At 42.6% G+C, this 23,894-nt stretch overlaps 1 protein-coding gene across 3 annotated transcripts in view; it reads left to right on the top strand.

Annotated features, from left to right (window-relative positions):
* The window catches only part of ADAMTSL3 (ADAMTS like 3), a 274,210-nt gene that overhangs the window by 147,140 nt on the left and 103,176 nt on the right, over nucleotides 1–23,894 (top strand). For all 3 annotated transcript variants that reach the window (XM_024202466.1, XM_024202467.1, XM_024202468.1), the window contains one exon: nucleotides 5,393–5,519. In XM_024202466.1, the coding sequence (XP_024058234.1) occupies nucleotides 5,393–5,519 (127 nt within the window). The remainder of the gene's footprint in view (nucleotides 1–5,392; nucleotides 5,520–23,894) is intronic.

Consider the following 23,894-nt stretch of genomic DNA (forward strand, 5'->3'; position numbering starts at 1 on the left):
GCCCTAAAATATTTTCTTGTTGAAACATTTTCTGAAAATAATGGCAGTCTATCCAAATTCGCAGGTGCCCAATCAATGCAGTTATTGTAAAAACTTTATTAGATACACTGTGCACTCATTTCTCAAAACCCTCTTTATTTTAAATTTCCAGTTATGTTACATTACATTATATTGGCCACTGATTCTCTCTGAAAACATACCAGTTCAATTTATCTGTTTGGGGGAATTTACTTACAACTCAGTCATTATAGTATTTTTATCACTTTTTATAATTATGTCATGTTGGTTCTTTTATAACTTAATATGGTCCCTATTCTTACATTACACAGCTTATATTGTCACTTGTTTCATTTATGCAATCTATGTTAAAATCACCTAATATAATTATTTCTGAATATGCCCCGAAAGCCTGCAGATGTTCTCCCAGTCTGCCTATAACATTTATAGTTGATCCCTTTGCTCTATAAATAGCCAACAATATGGGGTAGATTAACCCTAACAAATGCCTTAATCATTAAAATCTTCAGACCTTTCTGGCTGGCTGACATGGAGTGTCAAGCCGAGGAAGGTAATTCATTATTGCATATTGCTGGATTCCAACCTGAATTTCTCTCCTGAAACAAAATATAACACTAACTGTTTTAAATGTTTTTCCCAAATTAGTGATTTTGGACTATTTTTCAATAAAACCCTTGGCCAGAATTTTCAAACCTGCGTGTCTAAAGTTAGGCTCCAAAATGCATATTTTGTCACTCAAGTAGAAGTGGCCTGACTTTCAAAGATGCCAAGCAACCTGCAGCTTCTATTGGCTTCAGTGGGATTAGTTCGTGCTCAGCAACTCTGAAAGTCAGGCCAGCTCTATATAGGTAGCAAAATATAGATCTAAGAGGCTAACTTCAGGCATCCACATTGGAAAACATTGACCTATTGTGTATGCCATGTTCATTAAGGCCTCGATCCATCAAAACATGTACACGTATGCTTAACTGTAATCTTGTGAGTAGCACTGCTGACCGGACACTAAAAGTCCGGTTACAGGAGTAACTGCAATCAGCCTCCCTGCCAGGGGGGGTGGGAAGAGCAGCTGCTGCTACCTGGAGGAGCTGCAGCTCAGCTCGAGAGAGGACTGGCTCTCAAGGATCCAGCTCCAGCGGAGAGTGGTAGGTACTGGCTCCGTGCTGCCCCAGGGCGGGGGCGGGAATCCTCTCCCCCCGCCCTCCCATTGTGCTTTTCCCTGGCCCCTGCCTTGCTCCAGGAACTGAGCCCCCACCCTCGTCCCACTGTGCTTTTCCCCCTGACCTCTGCCTCGCTCTGGGGACTGCTCCTGCCCCTTTGTCCTGCTGTGCTCTTGCCCCGTGGCCCACAAATGTGTTTGGCACTGGACCCACAAATGGTTGATCAAGCCCTGATGGCCCCCATCACTGTAGTACCTGAGAGCCTCACAACCTTTAGTGTATTTATCCTCACAACATACCGGTGAGGTAGGGAAGTGTTGTTATCCCATTTTACAGATGAGGAACTGAGGCCAAAGGGTAAATCTACCTGTGATAAAAGACCCATGGCTGGCCTGGGTCAGTTGACTTAGGCTCACAAGGCTCAGGCTGCGGAGCTATAAAACTACAGTGTAGAAAAATTCAGGATCATGGTGGAGCCCGGACTCTGATATGACTCAGAGGCTGGGTTCCAGCAGAAGCCCAAACACTGCAATTTTTAGCCCCTCAGCCCATGGCCCATAAGGCCAAGTCCACTAGCCCAGGCTCTGAAACTCGATATAGCAGTATAGATATACCCCAAAAGACTATATGATTTGCCCAAGGTCATACAGGAAGTCTGTGGTGGAGCAGGGAATTGAACCTAAGTTGCAGCCCTGTGCCCTGACCACTGGATCATCCGCCTTCTCAAGAACATACCCCTTCTCTGCCTTATAAAGTATATGCAAATGTAACATGTTAACACACTGTGGCTCTTTGTCCCCCTCTAGTGGCTGGACCAAGTATTGAGAGTTCTGACTCTGATTCTACCTCTGAGCTAATGGACCTGAGGTAAAATTTCCAAAGGGACTAAGGGCCAGATTTTCAAACATATTTAGGCACCTAAAGATGCAGATGGGCACTTAGTGGAATTTATAAAAGCATCCTAGGCTCTGTAAAATTTTACATCTGGTCTTTTACCTCAGGTGGTAGATTAATGGTATAAGATCTGAGGTCCTGGCTTTTATATTCTTATACCTGACTTTTAAATCCTTAACCCAGTCCTGAAGTATAATGTTGGCAGCATTTGTCTTCTTCTACAACTGTTCGTGTGTTAAGCTGTTTATGGGCAACATTGTCTAAATTGTTCTGCACCCTCTCACAGACCTGTGCATAATTGCTCAAGATTGGTACTTATTTCTTTTTAAAATTAATACTCGGTTTAAACCTCTCAGGTTAGCACACACCAAAGCCCTTCATACTTGCAGAAAAAGAAGAGTTTCCTCCTGTAAATGTATTATTCTGCAGCAATTCTTACCATGATACTAAAGCCACTTCCTTTTAAGTAAGCACCTTCCTGGTAAACCTACACTAAGTTTTTCTTTCTATCTTGATATCACAGTATATAAAATAGTGTCTAGATTAGAGAAAACCAATTCAGAAACCATCTGACCCTTGGGTTAAGAATTGACAAGATTTGTTTCTTAAAACAGTTAATGAGGAAATCAAAGATCAGAGCCTAAGGGGCAGGCATTTGGAAGTCTGCTTTCTTTGCTTTGCATATTCATACCCTCTTCTGCTGGTCAACTTCATATGTACCTAGAGGAGCATATATTCCATAGAATGACAAGGAAAATGCCTTGATCAGTTGAAGAGTTGCCCCCCAAAATGTGCCCAAAATTGCAGTGTGTCATGCTCCATACTGTTTAGAGGTCATAAACACTCTGTAGTTGCAGATCAATTGAGAGTTTGCTTTGTTTTTGTTGGTTTTTCTGCCACCTGTTCAGCTCTTTCTGAAACTAATAGTAAATCTCCCACTGACCTAAGTTGGAACAGTATTGAGCCCTTCATACTGAACCCTAGTTTTGCCATTCACCTTAATTCAGAACTCAGCTAATTGTATGCATCTTCCATTGAAGCCAATGGGGCAAATCCTGATCCCTTGGAATTGGTGGAATTCTGCCACTGACTTCAGGGGGATTGTCCTTTGTCTCAGGAGGACTTCAAGCCACTTTGAGGATAGAATCTAGTCCAGTAACTTCTGGCCTTCCTATCATTTTGTTCCAGTTCTGGAGCTGCTTCCTTTCAGCTGTGGATGATTTCAGATTCAGAGCAGGCTGATAAGTCTCCTGGAGACAGGAATAACAAAGCTGAAACACTGATTGTTTCTTTAACAGTAAAATGCTGAATTAATGGGTATTGTCCTGAGAAGCTTGCATCTCCCTACAATCTCCTCCTTTCTCTTTTTTCACAATGCTTCCTTCTCCCTTATTTCTTGTATCTTATCTTTCACTTGTTTTTTGATCTTCAAAAGCAAGTTAATGCTGATTCTGCTACTCATTAATTATATAGCAATGCCAAACAGGCCTGCTTGGTTTAAGCAATAAACCACAGCTGAGTAATCAGAATCTCAAATATCATCTGTTACCCAGCTATCTAATAAAATATTTGTGGTCTCCTTCAAAGCAAAAGTCTAAGGGTCCAAATTTGTGGTGAGGTAACCACTGCATCCCCTCAACACTCAGGATCCAGCCATGAGACTACAGTTCCCCCAGATGGCCCTTTTGGGGGGAGGGGGGAGGTGGAAGCTGGCTAGCCCAAGAGGGTTCCTTGGTTGCATCCTTTATATTCCTGCCACTCAGCAAGTTGTGACACATTACCCAGTTCTGAACTACCAAGCAGAATGTGCTATATTTGCCTCTCTGTCATGTAGCACGGGGGGAGCAAAATCATAGATATGGAGCAGCTCCACCTCTTCATGTCTGGTTATGGATCTGCCTGCAGTGGTGCTGGAACAATTTGTATTGTGGGGGTGCTGGGAGCCATTGAACCAAAGTGTAAATCGTGTATTTAATGGAAACCACGTCAAGCCAGGAGGTGCGGCAGCACCCCTAGTTCCAGCACCTGTCTGCATGATTTGGGCCTTCTATGTCCATGGATCTCTGGCTTACACAGAAATTGTAGGACTCTGCCTTTTGTGTGCTGACTCCATCCTTAATTCTCCAAGGAAAGCATGTGTCATTTCTTGGCAGCTAACCTTGCCCCTTCCATGCATTTTTATATGGCAAAGGGAACGTATGGGCCAATTTCACAGTTTTAACTCGGCTGTAAGTTGTGAGTTTCCACGGCATCTTTCACTGATTGTCACTTCTGGGTTTGTAAAGAATTTCTCTCCATAATGGATTAGCTGCACCTTTGGGGGATACTTGCTTAGAGCAGCTTGTCATACAAGGCAGTCTTAGGGCTGCAAGATAGTACTTAACATGTTACTTAATATTTGACGCCACCTGCACATATCGTGGTACAAAATCTCAGGTTAAAAATATGTGGGACAAAATATTGATCTCCCTTTCAACAAATAGACATTTTTAATAAATTCTGTGTACTGCTCTTAAACGGTTTTTCCTCCTGAGCCCCATATTTCTTATGAAGAAACTGATTCAAATAAAAATGGACAGATATAACATCTGTGTGCTTTATAGTTTGGAGGGTTTTCATTTAACATTTTTTCAAAGAGCCTGCTTAACACTTCGCTTTTCTGAAGATACTTTTTCCGTAGGTAGAATTTGCATCAGCATTAAGAAGTTTAGTTTGGAGACAGGGGCACACAAAATAAACTCAAATAAAACAGAATTGAAACCTTTAGGGTTTTCTAAATCCAAAATAGCTGATGTGAACTAACTAACTGGAAAAAAAACTTATTTGGTGATCAGGGCCCATATCAGTTAAATTTTGAAAAACAAAGATATTAGATCATGAAAACTGCCAAGCGTTTCTTAACTATGGGTCTAAAACCAATGTGCTGCTTTAATATTTAGCTTTGGTTGTTTACATGCTTTTCTTCACTCAGACTGAATTTAGCAGGTGATGAAAGACAAATTCTAAATAACAAAGTAACAGTTGACCCTTGTATGTTGTAGCGAATAACACACAGCTTTATACATTTGGAAAAATAGTGGGAAAGTGACTCCTGTATTTCTATGCTTGGATATCTTAATGTATTGAATTGTTGTAACTCATCATTAAAATCATAGAAATTGCTTTTAAGACCCTATGTAGCTTAAATTTGAAAAGCAAGGTATGCTTTGAAAGAATGAGGCCAGCTCATAAAATCAAAAGGATAACATAAATAAAATTCCAGAAACCCGAGCATGTCTACTATAGCTTTGCCCTCCTTCTGACTGTGGTGTTGATGTTGGCAGGCAGTAGGCTGTGATCGACAACTTGGGAGTAATGCCAAGGAAGACAACTGTGGAATCTGTGCAGGAGATGGTTCAACATGCAGGCTTGTGAGGGGACAAGCTAAGGCACATGTTTCATCAGAAAAAAGTAAGTTGCAAATTGATCCTATGTTGATTTATCCTTGACTATGTTTTCTGCTTATATATTAACACAACCTATTGCAGAGTCTGACCTTTTCACTATATACTTGTTTGCAGTTATCCAAAGCTACTTATTATAAAGTCTGTGCTAGATTAGTCCATTGAAATTCCATGAGGGATACCACACATTAGAGTACAGCTAGGAAAGAATTTGAGATATGCTTTTTTTCTCCATTTTTTTTTTAAAGAGCAATTCAATTTATTCTATCAGGAATAACCATCAAGATATGCATCTCATTTTATAGGGTATCCTCATGTTGCAATATATGTGACACTGGCAACATTTTCAAATCATGGAAACATCTTATGGATGGTATTATGGAAATTGTTGCATGTGGTTGAAAAAGCCTGGTTTTTAAGTTAACTCTACTCCCTTTTTAAGCTTCTAAGACAATTGTGGTTCAGAGGCAAGTTAACTACTTGCATGATGCAGGACATACAAGGTTTAAAGAATTAGGACATACAAGGTTTAAAGACACATTAAGATTGTGTCTGCTCATTGTGTGTTTTGAGTCAATCTGTACATTTTGTGGCAGATTCTGCCACCTTTACTCATGGTGAGTAGTACCTTACTCTATCAGTAGTTCTGTCGACCTCAGTAACACTATTCATGGGTTAAGGTACTTTCCAGAGTGAGAGGGAGGCAGAATTGGGCCCTTTGGGTTAGAATTGAGTAGAGGGCAGCATGTAGTTGTGCTGCCCCAGGCGGAGCCACAGGAAAGATTTGCGATTCGGAGGTACCACTCTGACCGTTTCGCCACAGCTCATATTTTGCTTCTCCTGTTCAACCGGCTCTGCTAGTAGGTGTTGGGGTGAACAGAGCTGTGGCTTTGCTGGCTCTCCAATCCTCACAACTCCCTCTCTGTCTCCATCCTCACCTCCTCCCTTCCCACTTACTCACAGTGGGTGAGTAGCAGCTGCCTAGAGCCTGTTCTCCCCGCAACTGTTCCTGGACTCACAATGTGGATAAATCCTGTACCATGTAGTGGAATGGGACCCTATTGGCTCCTTACTCCCCTGCAGAGCCGCATAGGGCGGAGTGACGGTCTAGCCCCTCTGAAGTCAGAGAGATCAGTGCAAGTATGAACAGACATTTTAGCAATGATCAAGAGTGGAGTAACTGCCATCTTGGAGGGCTGCACCAATTGTAGCACTTTGGGGTTAATCATTGTAATTCAGCCTCTGAACCATTCACTATCAATAAGATTTGGAAAGAGCTGTTGTACATAAAGTCATACGTAATACCTGTTGCAGTATCTCTAAATATTTTCATGCTGTTTCTGTGTCATAGCTTGTATATTACATTTTGTTTAAATGTGAATGTAATTTGAAATACATTACAGTTTGTCTTGGTGATGCACGTTACATTACATTGTGATGACGTAGACTCGGCTGTAAAATTTCATGCCAGAGCTTCCCCAACACTGTAATTTATATGTCTTGTTATTTGACAATTATGTATAGCTAATGTAACCAAATTTTTAAAGGGACACGTTTGTTGCAATACTTTTTAGGATCAAGAAATTCTTTTCTAGAAGACAAAAGCACATAATTTATTTGATCTGCGCTAGTGTTGCTAGTGCTACCTTCTGACTCAGTAGTGACACAGGCATATTTCTTGGAGTGGAGGTTTTTATCGAGTGATTTAGTATTCTGAATGTGTTCATCATAAAACATTGACCAGGTGTGATTAATGTTCATGTAGCGCAAAACAGCAGCTCACTTGACTGTTCTCTTCACTCTACACATACTCATTTCAATAGACTGTTTGCCCCCAATAAACAGAGCAAATTCTATTTAATTTAGCAGGAAGAAAAATTGTAATGATTACAAAACCAAATGTTTTTAATGTAATCAAAACAGGACATTTCAGGTGTCCCCAAACAAGTTCTTGGGACATCTGGAGATCAAATGAAAAATCAGGACATACGGCCTCTTTATGCATGGCCAAACATTATTCTCAGTTGTACCTCTCCAACTCCATACACTTCCATGGGGTTTGCAATGGATGTAACTGAGAATATAATGTGGCCCAACATGTCTAAGTAAAGTCTATTTTTGATTCTCTGCTGCATCCAAACACAGCTCTGACATAGTGAACAGTGGCAGCCACAAGGTGTAGGGTGCGGCTTCCTGACCCCCAGCCTCTTAGCCGCAGTGCAAGTCAGAGTGGCAGGAGGCCTAGTCTATGCTGCTGGCATAAGCTCTGTAATGTGAGATCAGGTGTAATGTATCTCTGTTCCACCATGCCCCCTCCCATTCCAGCCTTGTGCACAACATGCCTGCCTCTGTGTTATCTCCTCCCATTATGCCAGGGATGGAGGACAGCTGGCGTAGGAGGTGGCTACGCCACATTTAAACCAGCAGAGATTCCCCTACAGAGTGAGAATTGTCTAGGGGTAAAACCCAGGTGGTTTAAATGCACTTTGTGCCACCTCTGTAGCACACAGTAAATTTGTCAGACCGAGGAATGTGGCCAGTGTGTGATGATTGAAGTAGAGTTTCAGGTTATATTTAGTAATATAACTCTGCTCTACAGCCAAAATGCTTCTGAAATAAATGTAGTCAAACTTTACTAATTCTGGGTCACTGAGAACGAAAATGATGCTTAAAATTGTTGATTGGCTCTAGTTTTCAAGATATGCTATTGGGTCAGTATATACGACCCTTGACTTGGGAATGGCGGAGGATAAGTGAGTTATAAAGGGAAGGGATCTCAATTTAAACCAGAAATGACTAAAATACATCTTTGACTGGATCTATGAATAAATCTATGACTGGGTTTGGACAGTACTTGCTTTTTAGGCAAAACAATGAATGATGCAATCTGAAGCTGGTATTGCGTCATACATGATATGAATTGCATCATGTTATTCCTCGAAGTCATGGATGATGCAATCATAACAAAGCTTACATCACTCTGCTGAACAAATTGCCCTATATCAGCTCTAGAAATCATACAGTGTCGTGCTCTCTTATTTGTCAGTGTTTGATTTTGCAAAGGGACACATTTCTGTTTAACCAAAGTGAGCAGAGATTCCTTGTACTTGTGTGAACAGTGCAGATAACTTCTGCTATGTTTGTGGTGAAGTGACTTTTGCATCACAAAAGCGCAGTATAACCACTATGGTTAAGAAAGGCTATCACCTTTATTTTGGCTGCAAAATTGGAGATCAGGACAAGAGGTGGGCCCCACACATATGCTGCAACACTTGTGCAACAAATCTTCGCCAGTGGTTGAACAGGAAAAGGAAATCTATGCCTTTTGCAGTGCCAATGATTTGGAGAGAGCCAACAGATCATACCAGCAATTGTTACTTCTGCATGGTGCCTCCAGTTGGGAAAGGTGTGTCAAAGAAGAAAAAGTGGACTGTGCATTATCCAAGCATTCCATCAGCTATACGCCCAGTACCCCACGGAGAAGGACTGCCGGTTCCTGATGCACCAGAATCATTCTCACTTGAGTCAGACGAGGAAGAGGAAGAGGATGAAACTTCTGGTCCTGAACCATCAATGTCACAGGACCCACATTTTCTCCCATCCTCCTCCTCTGAACCACACCTCATAACACAAGGTGAACTGAATGACCTTGTCAGGAATTTGGAACTACCCAAGAGTAAGGCAGAGCTGTTGGGCTCCAGACTACAGCAGTGGAATCTCCTGGCAGGTGATGTTAGGGTTTCCATGTTCCGTGACCGTCAAAAGGATCTTGTCCCATTCTTCTTCATGGAAGGTGATCTTGTAGCCTGCAACAACATCGCTGGTGTGATGGCAGCCCTCAACATCGTTCACAATCCAGATGAGTGGAGACTGTTCATTGATTCATCGAAGACGAGTCTTCAAGCTGTTTTACTGCATAATGGCAATGTTTTGCCATCAATTCCAGTTGGTCATGCAGTCCATATGAAGGAAACCTATGACAACATGAAACAACTTTTGAGGTGCATAAACTATGACCAACATCAGTGGCAGCTTTGTGGCGATTTGAAGGTTGTTGCTCTCTTGCTTGGTCTGCAGACTGGATACACAAAGTACTGCTGTTTTCTCTGCGAATGGGATAGTCGTGCAAGAGATTCCCACTACATCAAGAAAGATTGGCCACCCCAACAGTCATTGGAGCCTGGGAGGAAAAGTGTTCAGCATCCACCACTTGTTGAATCAAGGAAGATTTTGTTACCACCCTTACACATCAAGCTGGGTCTGATGAAGAACTTTGTCAAGGCCATTGACAAAACACAAGCAGCTTTCAAGTACCTCCGTGGAAAATTTCCAAGGTTAAGTGAAGCTAAGATAAAGGAAGGTGTCTTTGTTGGTCCTCAGATTCGTGAACTTCTTCGAGATGATGCATTTGACCATGCACTGCGTGGCAAGGAAAAGACGGCATGGAAAGCCTTCCAGTTAGTGGCAGTAAATTTTCTCGGAAACAACAAGGCAGACAACTACAGGTTGTTGGTGGAAAACCTCCTCAAGACATACAAAAGCCTTGGTTGCAACATGTCACTAAAGATACATTTTTTGCACTCTCATCTAGATTTTTTTCCACCGAACTGCGGAGCAGTGAGCGACGAGCACGGCAAGCGATTTCACCAGGACATTGCAACAATGGAGAAACGCTGTCAGGGCAAATGGAGCCCATCAATGCTTGCAGACTATTGCTGGACAGTGACAAGAGATGCTCCATTTAATGAATACAAGAGACAAGCCAAGAAGCGCCGGGTAGACACTGAATAGGACTAAACTATGTACAGAATAGTTTTTTGCCTTTTGTTTCATAATAAATTTTATTTATATAACCCTTTTGCTGATTTTTAAAGTGTTACATAAACAGGACAGGTGAAATATTATCATGTAAAGCAACCATAAACACATGAAAAGACCTAGGTTTACAATTTATGATTAAAACTCTACTATCTACACAATATACATAGACATAAAATGTAAAAATTTAAATATCTTAGAAACAGTAGCCAATCAGTTGTTTTAATTGTCATATTTGAATTCAGCACATCAAAATACATAATAAATAGCACATTTTATCTCTGAAGCAGACGACTTCTCAAAAATTGTAGACCAGTGTAATAGACAGAGCTTATAAATAGGAGCAGAGTTCCAGGTTTTTGGAACTGTAGTGGTAAGATAGTTGGCAAATGGTCCAAGTAAATACTAGTTCAGTTCTTGTGATCTTGCAGCATGGCTAAGGATTGGGAGCCTGATCTAAAGTCCTTATGAAGTCAGTGGAAAGACTCCTCCATTGTCTTTGACATCTTTGGATTAGATTCATAGCTCATTGTTTTCTCTGTTCTGCTGTGACAGTTTCTTAATAAGGATTTGATTTGAGAGCAGCAGACAAACAAAAGCTTTTCTCTTTGGCTGTTTTCTCTCTCCTAAATTTTATATTTCATTGTGGTAGGTTTGGTTATAAAAATGAATATATCAGACACATAAGCAATACAACACACACACAGACGTCACTCTTGCCTTGGCCTTATTGCTGTGATACTAGCAGACTTAAAACATTTTTTTGGCTTTGATTGTTCACATACCATATGGAAGTAGTTCCATATAATCATCCTGTGTGTGAATGAAATGTGGAAATAAAGCCATGTTTCTTTTGCGATAGTGTATCAGTAAAGGCGTACATAATAAGTGAAGCCCTTAAGAAAACTTTGCCAAGAGAGTGTTTGTATCTAGGAATGTTGTGGTGTTAGTGTTGAGATGCACGACATTGGCATGCTGATGTCTCTCTATTAAAGAGAGAGCATGCAAGGTTGTGAATGAGATGTAAAATCCATTATGCAGTGAAGCAAATTAAAGATTTGGGGAGAGGACGAGAGCCAAAGGCTTTATTATGGAAAAAGGAGACATTTATCCAGAGACAATATTTAAATGACATTTTGAAAAAGAGAATTGGTATTAAAATTTAAGAGAAAAATAAGTCTCTAGATATGTTGGATCTGACACTAGCAGGAAATGGAATTTGAAATGTGGAGTTAATGAAATCTGGCCTTACTCAGTTCATGAAAAGTCTTTGCTAGCTGCAGATTTTTGATTTTTGTCATTTTTTCACTGAACACTTTATACAAAAGATTTTAGATGCAAACTATTTTAATTTAATTTTCTCATTATTTATTATTTCTTACTGTCAATGTGTAATTTACCATTGGTCACTAATTGTCACTTTACAATTTAATCCCAAAACATAATTTATTTAATCACAAAACTAATTTAAATTTGATCATAATATAGGTAGGACTGGTAGGTACTGCCTAATATTAAGGTTGCCTGATACTTCCCATTACAAGACCTTGTTTTTGGTCGTTTATAACTTTGCCAAACTTTGACCATTAGAGCTGAAATTTTCCATCCAAGATGTCTTTGAAATGCTCTGGTTCCTCCATGCTTTGAAGCAGGGACTTTACATAAGTCAGAGAGGGGACCTTTGCATCAAGGATCCCTTTTGCCATCCCTGTGAAAAAGTGCCCAAATTTGGCAATTTTACAAGCAGGGCCGTCCCTACCCATACTCAAAGTACGCAGCTGCATAGGGCACCAGGAAATTTGGGGCACCAAATTCCCTGGTGCCCTACGCAGCTGTGTGCTGCTCCAGCACCTGCCCCGCCTCTTCCCACCCCTGCTCCGCTCCAGCCCCGCCCCCACTCCCCTGAGGACTGAAGCAGGGCCGGGCCTGCACTCACCGGCAGCGGGAAGTGCAGCAACCCGGCCCCAGCCGCACCGCCAGTGAGTGCTGGGGGGCGGTTCCCTCCTGCCCCCCTCAGCCAGCCTTGCCCCCCCCCCCACAGAGGCCTGCCCCCCCCCACCCCACCAGGGGGCTGCATATGGCCCCAGAATAGCTAGGGACAGCCCTGTTTACAAGCCATTGAAAAATTGCAGTTTGCACATGCCCAGTAGAGAATTCTTTGATTTTTAGCAGCATGGTCCACGCATCACAGCTCCTAGTGCTGACCCCTCTGTGCATGGACCAGCCCCACAGAGCGCCTTAGCATGCTCCAGCCCAAGGCTGCAGTGGATCAGAAGGATTTTTCCTGTAATTGCTGCTTCCAGGCGCTCCAGGACAGGGTGGGCCTGGGCACTGGAATTGAGAGCAGAAAGTCTGTCTCTGTTGTACTCTTAATGACCCCTCCTCCCCTCCCGCCCCGGGGACAAAAGCCAGACTGGAGGGAGGGAAAGGAGTAGAGTGGGACAAGGAGTCTTGTAAAACTGGGACGGGAGAAGGAAGAGAGAAACTCGTCCTGGGTGCTGGAGGAAGAGGAAAGTCTGGGAGCCTATGAGGGAAATATGGGGGGACTGGGACCCAGTTGGCTTGTTGTGGGGAGAACAATGAGATTTGATGTAGAGCCAGGGAGAGAGGGGGAGATTGGGGCTGGGTGGACAAGGAGACTGGGACTATGAACTAATAGGAAGAACAGGGCCAGGAGTGTAGGGGGAGAGACAGATCAGACAAGGAGCTGGGGAGACCTGTGGGTGGCTGGGCAAAGAGACTGGGAAAAGGAGGCACAGAGGGTTTGGTGGGCAGACTGAGATTGGATAAGGAGTCTGGGGATAGAGACCAGGACTGTGAGCCACTGGTGGGGAGGGGAGAGACCGATTGGACAAAGAGTTGGGAGGAAAAAACTGGGAATGGCTGGACAAGGAGACTTGGGCTGGGTGTGGCAAGGGGGAGAAACTAGGAATCAGACAGTGAGCCTGGAGGGGAAGAATAGAACTAGCTGGGTAAAGAGACTAGTACTGGGATGAGACGCTAGAGGAGTGGAGACTGGGACTGGATCATCAAGAGGACTTGGGACAAAGAGACAGGTGTGAGGAAGAGACAGGACTGGGTCAGGGAAGAGGACAAGGCAGAAGGAGTTAGGCTTAGAGGAAATGGCCAGAAGATGCCATGCCCACTAGAGCACACTTCCCTCCAGAGCTTGGAATGTAAGATTCCTAAGTCTCACCATTCCTCTTCTGTCAGCAGATATCTGTGAAACCCTCTGGCAAAGTATCTTATTCTGTTCCACATGGAGCATGGTGGCCTATTACAGTCCTGCAATTAGTTACTCCTTTAAAGGCTGAAGGCTGTGCAATAGATCTAAAGATTCCACCCCTCTGATGACCCACATGGGTATCAATATGATGCCACCTAATTAGTGCCCTGTCAAATTCACGGTCCATTTTGGTCAATTTCACAGTCATAGGATTTTAAAATTTGTAAATGTCATGATTTCAGCTATTTAAATCTGAAATTTCATGGTGTTGTAATTGTAGGGGTCCTGACCCAAAAAGGAGTTGGGGGGGCACAAGGTTATTGTAGGGAGGATTGTGGTACTGCTACCCTTACTTCTGTGCTGCTGCTGCTGGCAGTGGCGCTGCCTTCTGAGCTGGGCAGCTGGAGAGTGGCAGCTGCTGGCCGTGAGCCCAGCTCTGAAGGCAGAGCTGCCGTCAGCACACGCACAGAAGTAAGGATGGCATGGTATGGTATTGCCACCCTTACTTCTGCATTGCTGTCTGCGGAGCTGGGCCCTCAGCCAGCAGCCGCCTCTCTCTGGCCACCCAGCTCTGAAGGCAGCAGCGCAGAAGTGATAGTGGCATGGTATTGCCACGCTTATTTCTGTGCTGCTGCTGGCTAGGAGCTGCCTTAGGAGCTGGACGCCTGGCCAACAGCTGCCACTCTCCGACTGCCCAGCTCTGAAAGCAGTGTAGAAGTAAGGTGGCAATACCACAACCCCCCTAAAAGAACCTTGTTACCCCCCCTGCAACTCCCTTTTGGGTCAGGACCCCCAATTTGAGAAACACTGGTCTCCCCCCATGAAATCTGTATAGTATAGGGTAAAAGCACACAAAAGACAACCAGATTTCATGGGGGGAGACCAGATTTCATGGTCCGTGACATGTTTTTCACGGGGGGGTTTCATTGGCGTTTTTCATGGGTGTGGAATTTTTTTCAGTTTCCTTTTTTAAAAACCTAGGAAATTAAACATACAAAAACTGTGTTATAGGAGCATAATTAGGTTGCAAATTCAAGCACTCAAAAGTTACGAAATGCCAGAAGTATCAATTTCCTCCTAGGGAGTTCCTGCAGAGCAGGTTTGATTAGTGTACAGCAAATAAGACATGGAACAATGAGGAGTAAACAAAAGTAAGTGAGCCACTGTCCATTGTGTGCACTGAATGAAGAAGGGAACCTGGGGGGGAAATAGTATGTGATAATGTAATTAAACACAATATCATAATGCATAATCTCAAGGGGGCCAAATTAAGAAAACATTAATTCTGGCATTTCCTAACTTTTGAGTTTTTGACTCATACAAAACAAATAATTGGCTTGGAAACATTGTGCCCCAGAATTCATTATGTATTTCACTTAGTAGCTCACAAAAAATATTCAGTACTATTTGATCAACTCTCATTACGTAGTCTGTTATGCAGAGGAACTTTGTGTTTCTGTAAGTGGTTGACTGAAGAAGAGAGTGTGTGTGTGTGTGTGTGTGTGTGTGTGTGTAACACATTTTAGAATGTAAGGCTTGTTCATTATGTATAATGCATGAGCTGTTTTCTTCTCTTCTTTATCCCCTCCCCAAATGGAGAATGAACCAGTAACTCTACAGAGTGAAATCCATGCAGTCTTTTCTAAACACCGATAGTTCTGTGAAGGAAGAACAGTCTACTACTTTCTCTTCATGGGAGTTCGTTTGGTTGGTTGGTTTGGAATTACTCTTGGACTTACGAGACTTGCTTGCTTTCCTGATCTGTCTTGGCTTGTGTAGGAAAACTCTGGTTTATGGACATTGGTTGTCCCATTGTGTATTGTACATTTCATTTCCCTGAGATCCATTTGCCTGACAGGCTGCTAATTGTATGTCTTTATTCATAAAAATCAGTGAAAGAGTTTTGTTGATTTAAGTGACAGCCTGAGTCGTTCTGTTCCAAATTTTAACTGGAAAAAATTCTTACTCCTAAGCTAAAATTCCCTATAAAAGAGGCTGATGATACTTCTGATAGATCTAAAACAAAACTTGATCTCAAACTCAACAGTGTATGTCCTGTTTTTAAAATGTGTCTCTGTGTTGTATAGTACAGAAGCTTAGTATATAATAAGTAATTTCATTTGTAGTGTTAGGCCAGGGGTCGGCAACCTTTGGCACGTGGCTAAGCACCCTGGCGGGCTGGGCCAGTTTGTTTACCTGCCGCCTCCGCAGGTTCGGCTGATCGCAGCTCCCACTGGCCACAGTTCACCGCTCCAGGCCAATGGGAGCGGTGGGAAGCGGCGCAGGCCGAGGGACGTACTGGCCGCCGCTTCCCACCACCCCCATTGGCCTGGGACGGCGAACTGCAGCCAGTGGGAGCTGCGATCAGCTGAACCTGCGGAGGCGGCAGGTAAACAAACTGGCCCGGCCCTCCAGGGTGCTTACCCTGACGAGCCACGTGCCAAAGGTTGCCGACCCCTGTCTTAGGCAATGAGGTCAGTGCAAGCAGACCCCTGTGTCAATTAAATTCACCATGGGTGCAAGGATCTACCTATGCAGAGTTCATTGCAGGCTCAGAGCCTGAGCTCACATGCCAAGCTAGTTACTTGCCACAGAATACCAGAAAGCAAGAATGCTATAGAGACCCACTGTTTTATGTTATTTGAGTTGATTTATGCTGTATATTCTGTTTGTAGATCAGCTTTTAATAATAATAATTAATAATCTCAATGTGAAGGCTATATCATAATAATATAATTCATTTTCATTCAGATCAGTGGTCTTTATTCTTGTATCATTTATAATACTGCACCGATGGGTGATTATCAAACATTTAGAAATAGCAATAAAAAAGAATACTGAATAATAACCTGTCTTTGAATTAAGAGCTACACCAAAAGTTGTCTGCTTATGCTGAATATCTGATACATTGCTTGAACTGAAAATAAAGGGCCAAATCATGGCTGGTTCTTGTGAGTAGTCCCACATAAGTCAGTGGCACTACTCATGAAAGTAAGCTGAACAGGATATGGTCTAGAAAGTAAGTCAATGAGGGGAAGCAAACACTTCTATATTTGTCCAGCTTGCCTCTGTAAAGACATGTCATGTACTCGAGTGGTAATCAGACACAATCAGAACAGTGTAGAAGGCATCATGTAACTTGCTCTGCTAATGTAATGGCCTCACTGCCCCTGCAAAGTAAAGTGTGATCCAAGCTAGGGCATCACTTAGAATACAGGGGTGAGAGCCAGGACTGATAACAAGTTGGATAGCGCCCAGCAACAGCTTGTATCAAGAGAAAGTTGTTAGGAAAGTACTGGGGGCTAGTGTATTTTATTGCAATGGGAGCTGATAGGAAGCTCTTACACAACTATTAATTTAGGTTAGGGCAACTGGATTAAACCCTGCCACAAAGGGACCATTTTTTTACTCATCTTTGGTTTTGATTTTGGTTAAGATAATGGTACCCCAACATGCCATACCAAGGTCCCAAGTGGTGGTGGCCATGATTGCACAGCGATGTAATATTTCCGTTAGACTATCTTCTTCTGTTAATTATTATTATTATTATAGTAGCACACAAAGGCCTCAGTCAGGCGCATGCACCCTTAATGTGTTAGGCTCTGTACAAACATAGGATGTTGTGGCCCCTGCCCCAGTGAGCTTTCTATCTAATTTAAGACAAGATGCAACATGAAAGTGAAATGATGACAATAACAGTAATAAGTGCACAGTAACGTGGGCTAGTGATGTGCGCACTGGTCACTGGCTAGAGCCTGGCTATAAATTGCTTGTTGGTTGACATAACTGGCAGTGATACTGTGAAGTGGGTTATCTTTGCCTTCATACTGTAGTTACAGGGAGTAATTGCAGGTGTTTTTATAGCATAGGACAGTGTTTCCCAAACTTGGGACGCCGCTTGTGTAGGGAAAGCCCCTGGCGGGCCGGGCTGGTTTGTTTACCTGCCGCATCTGCAGGTTCGGCCGATCGCGGCTCCCACTGGCCACGGTTCGCTGCTCCAGGCCAATGGGAGCTGCTGGAAGTGGCGGCCAGTATGTCCCTCAGCCTGCGCTGCTTCCAGCAGCTCCCATTTTTGCCTGGAGCAGCAAACCACGGCCAGTGGGAGCCGCGATCGGCCGAACCTGCGGATGGGGCAGGTAAACAAACTGGCCCAGCCTGCCAGGGGCTTTCCCTACACAAGCGGCGTCCCAAGTTTGGGAAACACTGGCATAGGAGGATAATGTGATCTATAAAAACCTATAAGTATACAAAAAGCTCAAGATATCCAGAGAGCTACTAGAGGGGGAAAGCATACTTGCAGTCTGTGCTGTTCAAATCATTTAACTCCAGAGATCGCACCTTCATAGTACCACAGATGTGGTGAAGTACTGGCATTCATAGGCAATACACAGTTTGGATGTGCATAGCAATAAGATACTTAATATTCATATTGTCGAGCTATTTAAATAAGATGCACCCTAAACAATGAAGGTAGGGTTTAGTAAAACAAACACTTGCAATGCTTTCAGTTGTTAAATTTATCAGGTTCTGATAAGACAAAGATAGAAGAAATAAACCTTTGATATTTATTTCTCTCAGACTTGGATGCAGGAACTGGGAGTCAAGACACCTGGGGTTTGTTCCCATCTCTTCCAGTGACTTGCAGCAAGTATCTTAACCTCTCTCTGCCTCAGTTTCTCCATTAGTGAAAAATGGGATTAATAGTTACCTAATTATTGCAAAATGCTATATAAATGTAAAAGATTATACATATGTGAAAGAGGAGAGATTGCAGAAGTGGTCAGTATTCTCCAGTACACAATTGACAGCCAGTTCCAGTCTTGCTCATGATTCATGGCTTACTTGATGTGGAGTTATTGCCAGTGACATTAGAGCTTCCATTCATGAGCTCATAGGAGTTATGGAGTTAGGGTGTCCTTTATAGGAAAAATATTTTTAATAATTTCAGCAACTATTCAACAGTCTAGTCACTGTCCAAAAGTAGCCTGAGAATCATCTGGATTTTTGCCTTAAACCAGTCCTATGTGTTTGACTCAAAGTCTGTATTCTAACAAGTACCCTAAAGCTACAATATCTTTAGCTTTCTGCGGCAGGCTATGCAAATATAACCGCATTCCTAAATGTTGGTGCTATCCTGTGATTTATCTAATTTCACCCCATCCCCTACTCTAGGACATCTCTGGGGATTCTGCTTGGAGATCGGATATTAGCTTAGAATAAGTGTCAGCAACTGATATTTCATCGTGTTGAGTGGCAGCAGTCCCAGCTGTTTTTTATCTCCCTAATGATCCATTATCCTTTTTATTTTATAAAACTTGCCATGAATGTTTCAATATTAAGGCTTGTCTGCACAGAACGTTAGTGTGAAAAAGCTAGGTTGTGATTTTAAAGTCCAATAGCTACTCATGAACTCCCTGTGTGGACGCTCTCTTATTCTGCACTGAGAGAGCCTTTTTGCAGTTTAGCTTAATACACTTTAAAGTGGACTAGGCTCAATGGCACAAAGGCTTTTTTAGTGTGGAATACAAGTGTCCACATAGGGAGTTAGTGCCAAATAGCTGTTGTGCTTTAAATTTACAACACTAGCTTCCCCTGTAGACAAGCCTTTAGTGAGTTCACTTTTCCACTCACAATGTACTTAACTTTTAACTATACTGGGCTGGACCAACTTAAATCGAGCAGCTTTACTGCATTGTGTCATGCCACCCTTTCTGTGCTCCAGTCTTAAGGTTTGTAATAAGAGTGTTTCATGCAACTCCCTTTGGAAAGCATTCCAGGAAAGCATGAATATTCTAGGAGCCTTTTGTAAGTCTGCTTTATAATTAGACAGGAGAGAGACTACATTGTTCCATCACATATATTGGGAAGCTGATGAAGATAAGGATGTATTTTAGTCTCACTTGTATTTGCATAACAGTTTCAGAGGGGGCTCAAGAATGTGGCTCCCCCATTTTCAGTCCCAGGAATCTGGGTGTGATCTTACTGTCGCTGGGGCTCTCTCTGAAAGCCAATGTCCAAACTCCCACAATTGTCATCTAAAATTGAAATGATCCAATACGCTGGAAAGTGAGTGCCATATTTATTACGTGCATCTGAATGTTGTGTGTGTTTGAGATATTTGACAGAGCATAGTGACCAGTCCTTGAGCTACGACAGAAGGTGGAATATTACTCCAACACAGCAAAATGCAGGGTAATGATGATTTTAAAATAAGCAGCCTCAGGCGGGAGATACAAGATGCTAGTCATGTGTGCCTTGGTTTTTAATGGGAACAGTGGTGACCTAATGCCAGGCATTTCCTTCCAGCTTTCGTGCATGGTAGTGTTATGATTTTTGGCTCATTTGATTTTCAGCTATAGATAAAAGCTAGCAATTAACCTTCAAAGATATAGAAATAGTATAAAAATGGTTTTGGAATCTCTAAGTACAGACCCTGGGGTAGCCACTTCCTCTTAAATTTTTATAGGCGTTTGTATGCTTTTAACAGTATGAGTCCCATTGATTTAATGGGAACTGTGCCATTTAAAAACCACTGTACACCACTTTGGAAATACAAGGGCTCGTGTTCCAGTAAGCATGTGGAGCATGTACTTTCCAGGGAGAACCAGAGACCTTTTAAATTGTTAGATTGGGAGCGAGAGGCTGGCTCATGCTAAGCCCCCTTTGCACTGATATAAAGCTCCCCTAAAGGCAGGGGTAGCTAAGGGTTCCCATGGCATGGGGAATGCTCAGTTGATGTGGAGCTAGCTAGGATAACTCTTTCCATTTCCCCTCATCCCCTCCGTTATTAATGTTACTGTAGTGCCTAAGAGCCCTAGTTATGTCGTGCTGTATAAACCCAGAACACACAAGATGGTCCTGTCCCCAGAGAGCTTACAATCCAAAAGCCCACACTGCAATGCCTTGCCAGCATTATTGTCCATGATCATAATATGAATTGGGAAGCCAATTATAAACTGCCCATTTCCTGAGGGCTTTCTCTGACTAATTCATTTGTTGGCTGGATACAGGGCAACCACTGGTGTAGGAAGGCTCCCAACCACCAGGAAAAGCAGCCCTGTTTGTGCATACAAGCATTACGCTTGGCCCAGTGATATCCATGTGTAGCTCAGGCCCAGTAGAGAAGCAGCGGATGATCAGCATCATGTTCTTTCCCTTCATTTGCCACAGAAACACTGATTGTCCTTGTTGCTCATCCTGAAATTTGCCTCTGTTACTGGTAAGAATGACCATTTGCCTGAGTTTCTGAATGCTGTCTCAGCTCATCATTGCCTCTGGGAGTGTCCCATTTTCAAACTCCTGAGTTTTTCTTTGGCAGCTGGAAATATTGTTCTGAGCAACATTAGTGGCCGGGCTGGTCCAGACACATTGTTGTACATGCCCACTTTGTCTCCCTGGAGGCAAGGAAAATCCTGTTGTGGTGCCAGCCTTACCAAATAGCATGATAGCAAACTTCGCACCCCCACCAGAACTTTGGGCCTACCAGGGAACATTGCAGCGAGTGTAGAATATGTCAGAGGTTCTGCTGAAGGAATGTGAAATGGGAGCTTTCAGGACTACTAAGATTGAACTAGACTAGTGAAGTGGGGGAAGAACGGCAGAAGTCATAGGGTGGCAACAACCCTCTTGCTTCCAGACTTGGCTTCTTCTGACCAAGCTCGATCTTCCCCTTTGCCTTGGTGCCACTGCCCAAGCCTCCTGCTCAGCAGCGGTCCCCAGCTTTGGTCAGTTTTTACCAACAGCTTCCTCCAAGCTCCTCACCAGCAACTCAGTAACAGCTCTGCTTCCAAACTCAGCCCCCTGCCAAGTAACTCCTGGCAGCTCTTCCTTGCTGCTTCTCTCCCCTTTGGGTTGCAAGCACCTCTCACCTACCCCTTCCTGGTTCCCTCAGGCTGTGATTTGCTAGGTCTCTGACTAACCAGGTATCCTCCTTTCTAGGGTCCCCAGGCCCTCTTTTGAGCCTGTTACAGACCAGAGTTACAGTCACCCCTACCACACAACCCTACAAATTTGCCACTTTGAGGCACTTCACAGATTGGGCCCAAAGTCTCACTGAAACCAATGGCTCAGGGTGCTCAGTGCTCTCCAGGATCAAACCCTTCTTAGAGGCTGTGTGCCCTGGCCAGGGTCTGTTTGGCTTACAAGGAGAGGTAGAGTCATTGATTAAGTGGGGTCAGACAGGTCCCTGGAAACCTGTCTTGTCTCTAATGCTGGAGGGCACTTATTATTATTTGTTTATTATTTGTATCATCGTAATGATTAGTCCCGAATTCAGCAGTTATTTCATTGTACTTAAAGGAATAGTCATTCATTACCTTTTGGCTATTGATTGCAATTCAGCTGATGAAAAACCAAGAAGCAAAGAGATATTAAGTGGCTGAGTAGTTAATGTGTTTTCCAGGTCTCCTTAGCTGTATTATGGTTCTGACTGTAGTATTTTGCATGCTGATGGAATACTTATATATGAAATTAACAAGGATCACATTTCATTATGTCCAAAATAAATGGTTATATTTAAATAACTTTCCTAGAGATTGGAAATATAAAAACTGTAATGTAAGAAGGTGATTATTTCAGAAGAAAATAATTGCAGTGTTTGTTTGAAGTATCCTGAACATTTGGCAGTATTTTATACTTATGCTAAGGAGAGGTAAACCAGAAGCTGATAATTTACCATCTACTGTAAAAAGGCCTTGTTTCACATGGAAAGAAAGAATTCTTCAACTATTTTAGTTAAAAATTATAACCCAAATATTCTCAAAATATTGTATGAGTATTTCTGAAGCAATGTATCGCTAAACTTCAGTTAATAGGTTATGGTTACTTTCTTGAACCCACTACAGTGAAATCCACCACAACAAACACATAGCATAAGGATAGACTTATCTACAGAATCAAGTGATTGAATATGAGACTTTATTGTTCCTATGGGTACTTGGCAATACCAGGGCAGTTTGCTAGGAGAAATGTAAAATGTGTTTATCCTACATTATGTTCATGGTTTTCTGATTACTTTGTAGGATTTGTTCTTCTTTTGCACTGCCAGTGAGAAAAAGAAAAGTTATATTGTTTTGTTTTTGTTTTTTTGGTCTCTCAAGGCACCGGGCTAGCAAGCCTTATCAGATTTTCACCATTCCTTTAGCCTCAGCTACATTATTTTTAACTTTCCTAGGGGCTGATGATGTTTACATTGAATCAAATGGCAAACTTCCTATTGAATTAAATGAAAGTAGGATTAATCTTATCTTCCATCTCTCTCTCTACATTTCTTCATGGACTTCGGATGTAGTAACCTACTTCGAGGCAACCTAATAGCACCTGGGTGTTATTGTTAGGTAATTTAAAATACAGATTAAGCTGTATGGGATATGCCTGCAGAGAGTGTCTCTGTGTAGATATTGGCCAATGTGGTTGATATGTGCAGAATTGGGTTTGCAGCTTTATGATGTTTGGGTTGGAACATAATGGATGTGGGAAGGGGCAAGGTCAAGGGGCTGTCAGGTCTCTGTGGCATCAACCCTCTCCCCTCCAGAACCTATGGGGATTTAGAACTCAGGACAATGCTGATCCCTTTTGCATGCTAACTTCCCCCTTCCGAGGGTGTGGCACATGATGGAGTGGAGAGGCCCTGTATCCAGAATCATTAGACCCCAGGGTCTGTTGGCTTCTCCATTGATTTGCCATTGGACCTTGGCTAAGTCTCAGGTTGCCCATCTATAAAATGGAGGCAGTAATACCCACCCACCTTTGTAAAGCACTCCGAGATCTACAGATAAAAATAGTTATATATAAGTTAAGTATGATTATTGTTAAGGGGTATTTCAAGCAAGCGAAAGCTTTTTGTTGTTGTTGTTGGATTGTCCTGTTTGATGCTGGTTTGGTTTATAGTTTTAACTTGGGACTGTTCCTGGAAGGAATAATCTTATATTGTAAGTTACAAGCAGACTTTGTTATAATTTGCTCTTAACTGGTCTGTAATTGGTTAAGGGTTAGTGTTATGTAGACGATTTATTTCCTGTAAATCCTGCCACTTATTAAAGTTGTGACCTGTTCTAGGAAATGAGGTGTGGGCAAAATGAAACTGAACAGCTGGGGGTACTGGGGGGTTGCAAGGGGAAACACTACTTAAGGGATTTGCTAAGTCTGTCCAGTGATTAGGAAATAAAACTAGGACAACAAAGTATAAATATGCACCTAATGTACTACTGACATTTTAGTTGTTTTTGTTAATAGAAAATAATTTACCAATAGCAGGAAAGATTTACACGTCCATATGTAGGTCTTAATAGCTGCATAGCTTAGCAAAGAGACTTGGTGTATTATACTTAATAAAATAAC

This window comes from Terrapene carolina, unplaced genomic scaffold (genome assembly GCF_002925995.2).
Source record: "Terrapene carolina triunguis isolate 2854851 unplaced genomic scaffold, T_m_triunguis-2.0 Scaffold67, whole genome shotgun sequence".
Lineage (NCBI taxonomy): Eukaryota > Metazoa > Chordata > Testudines > Emydidae > Terrapene > Terrapene triunguis.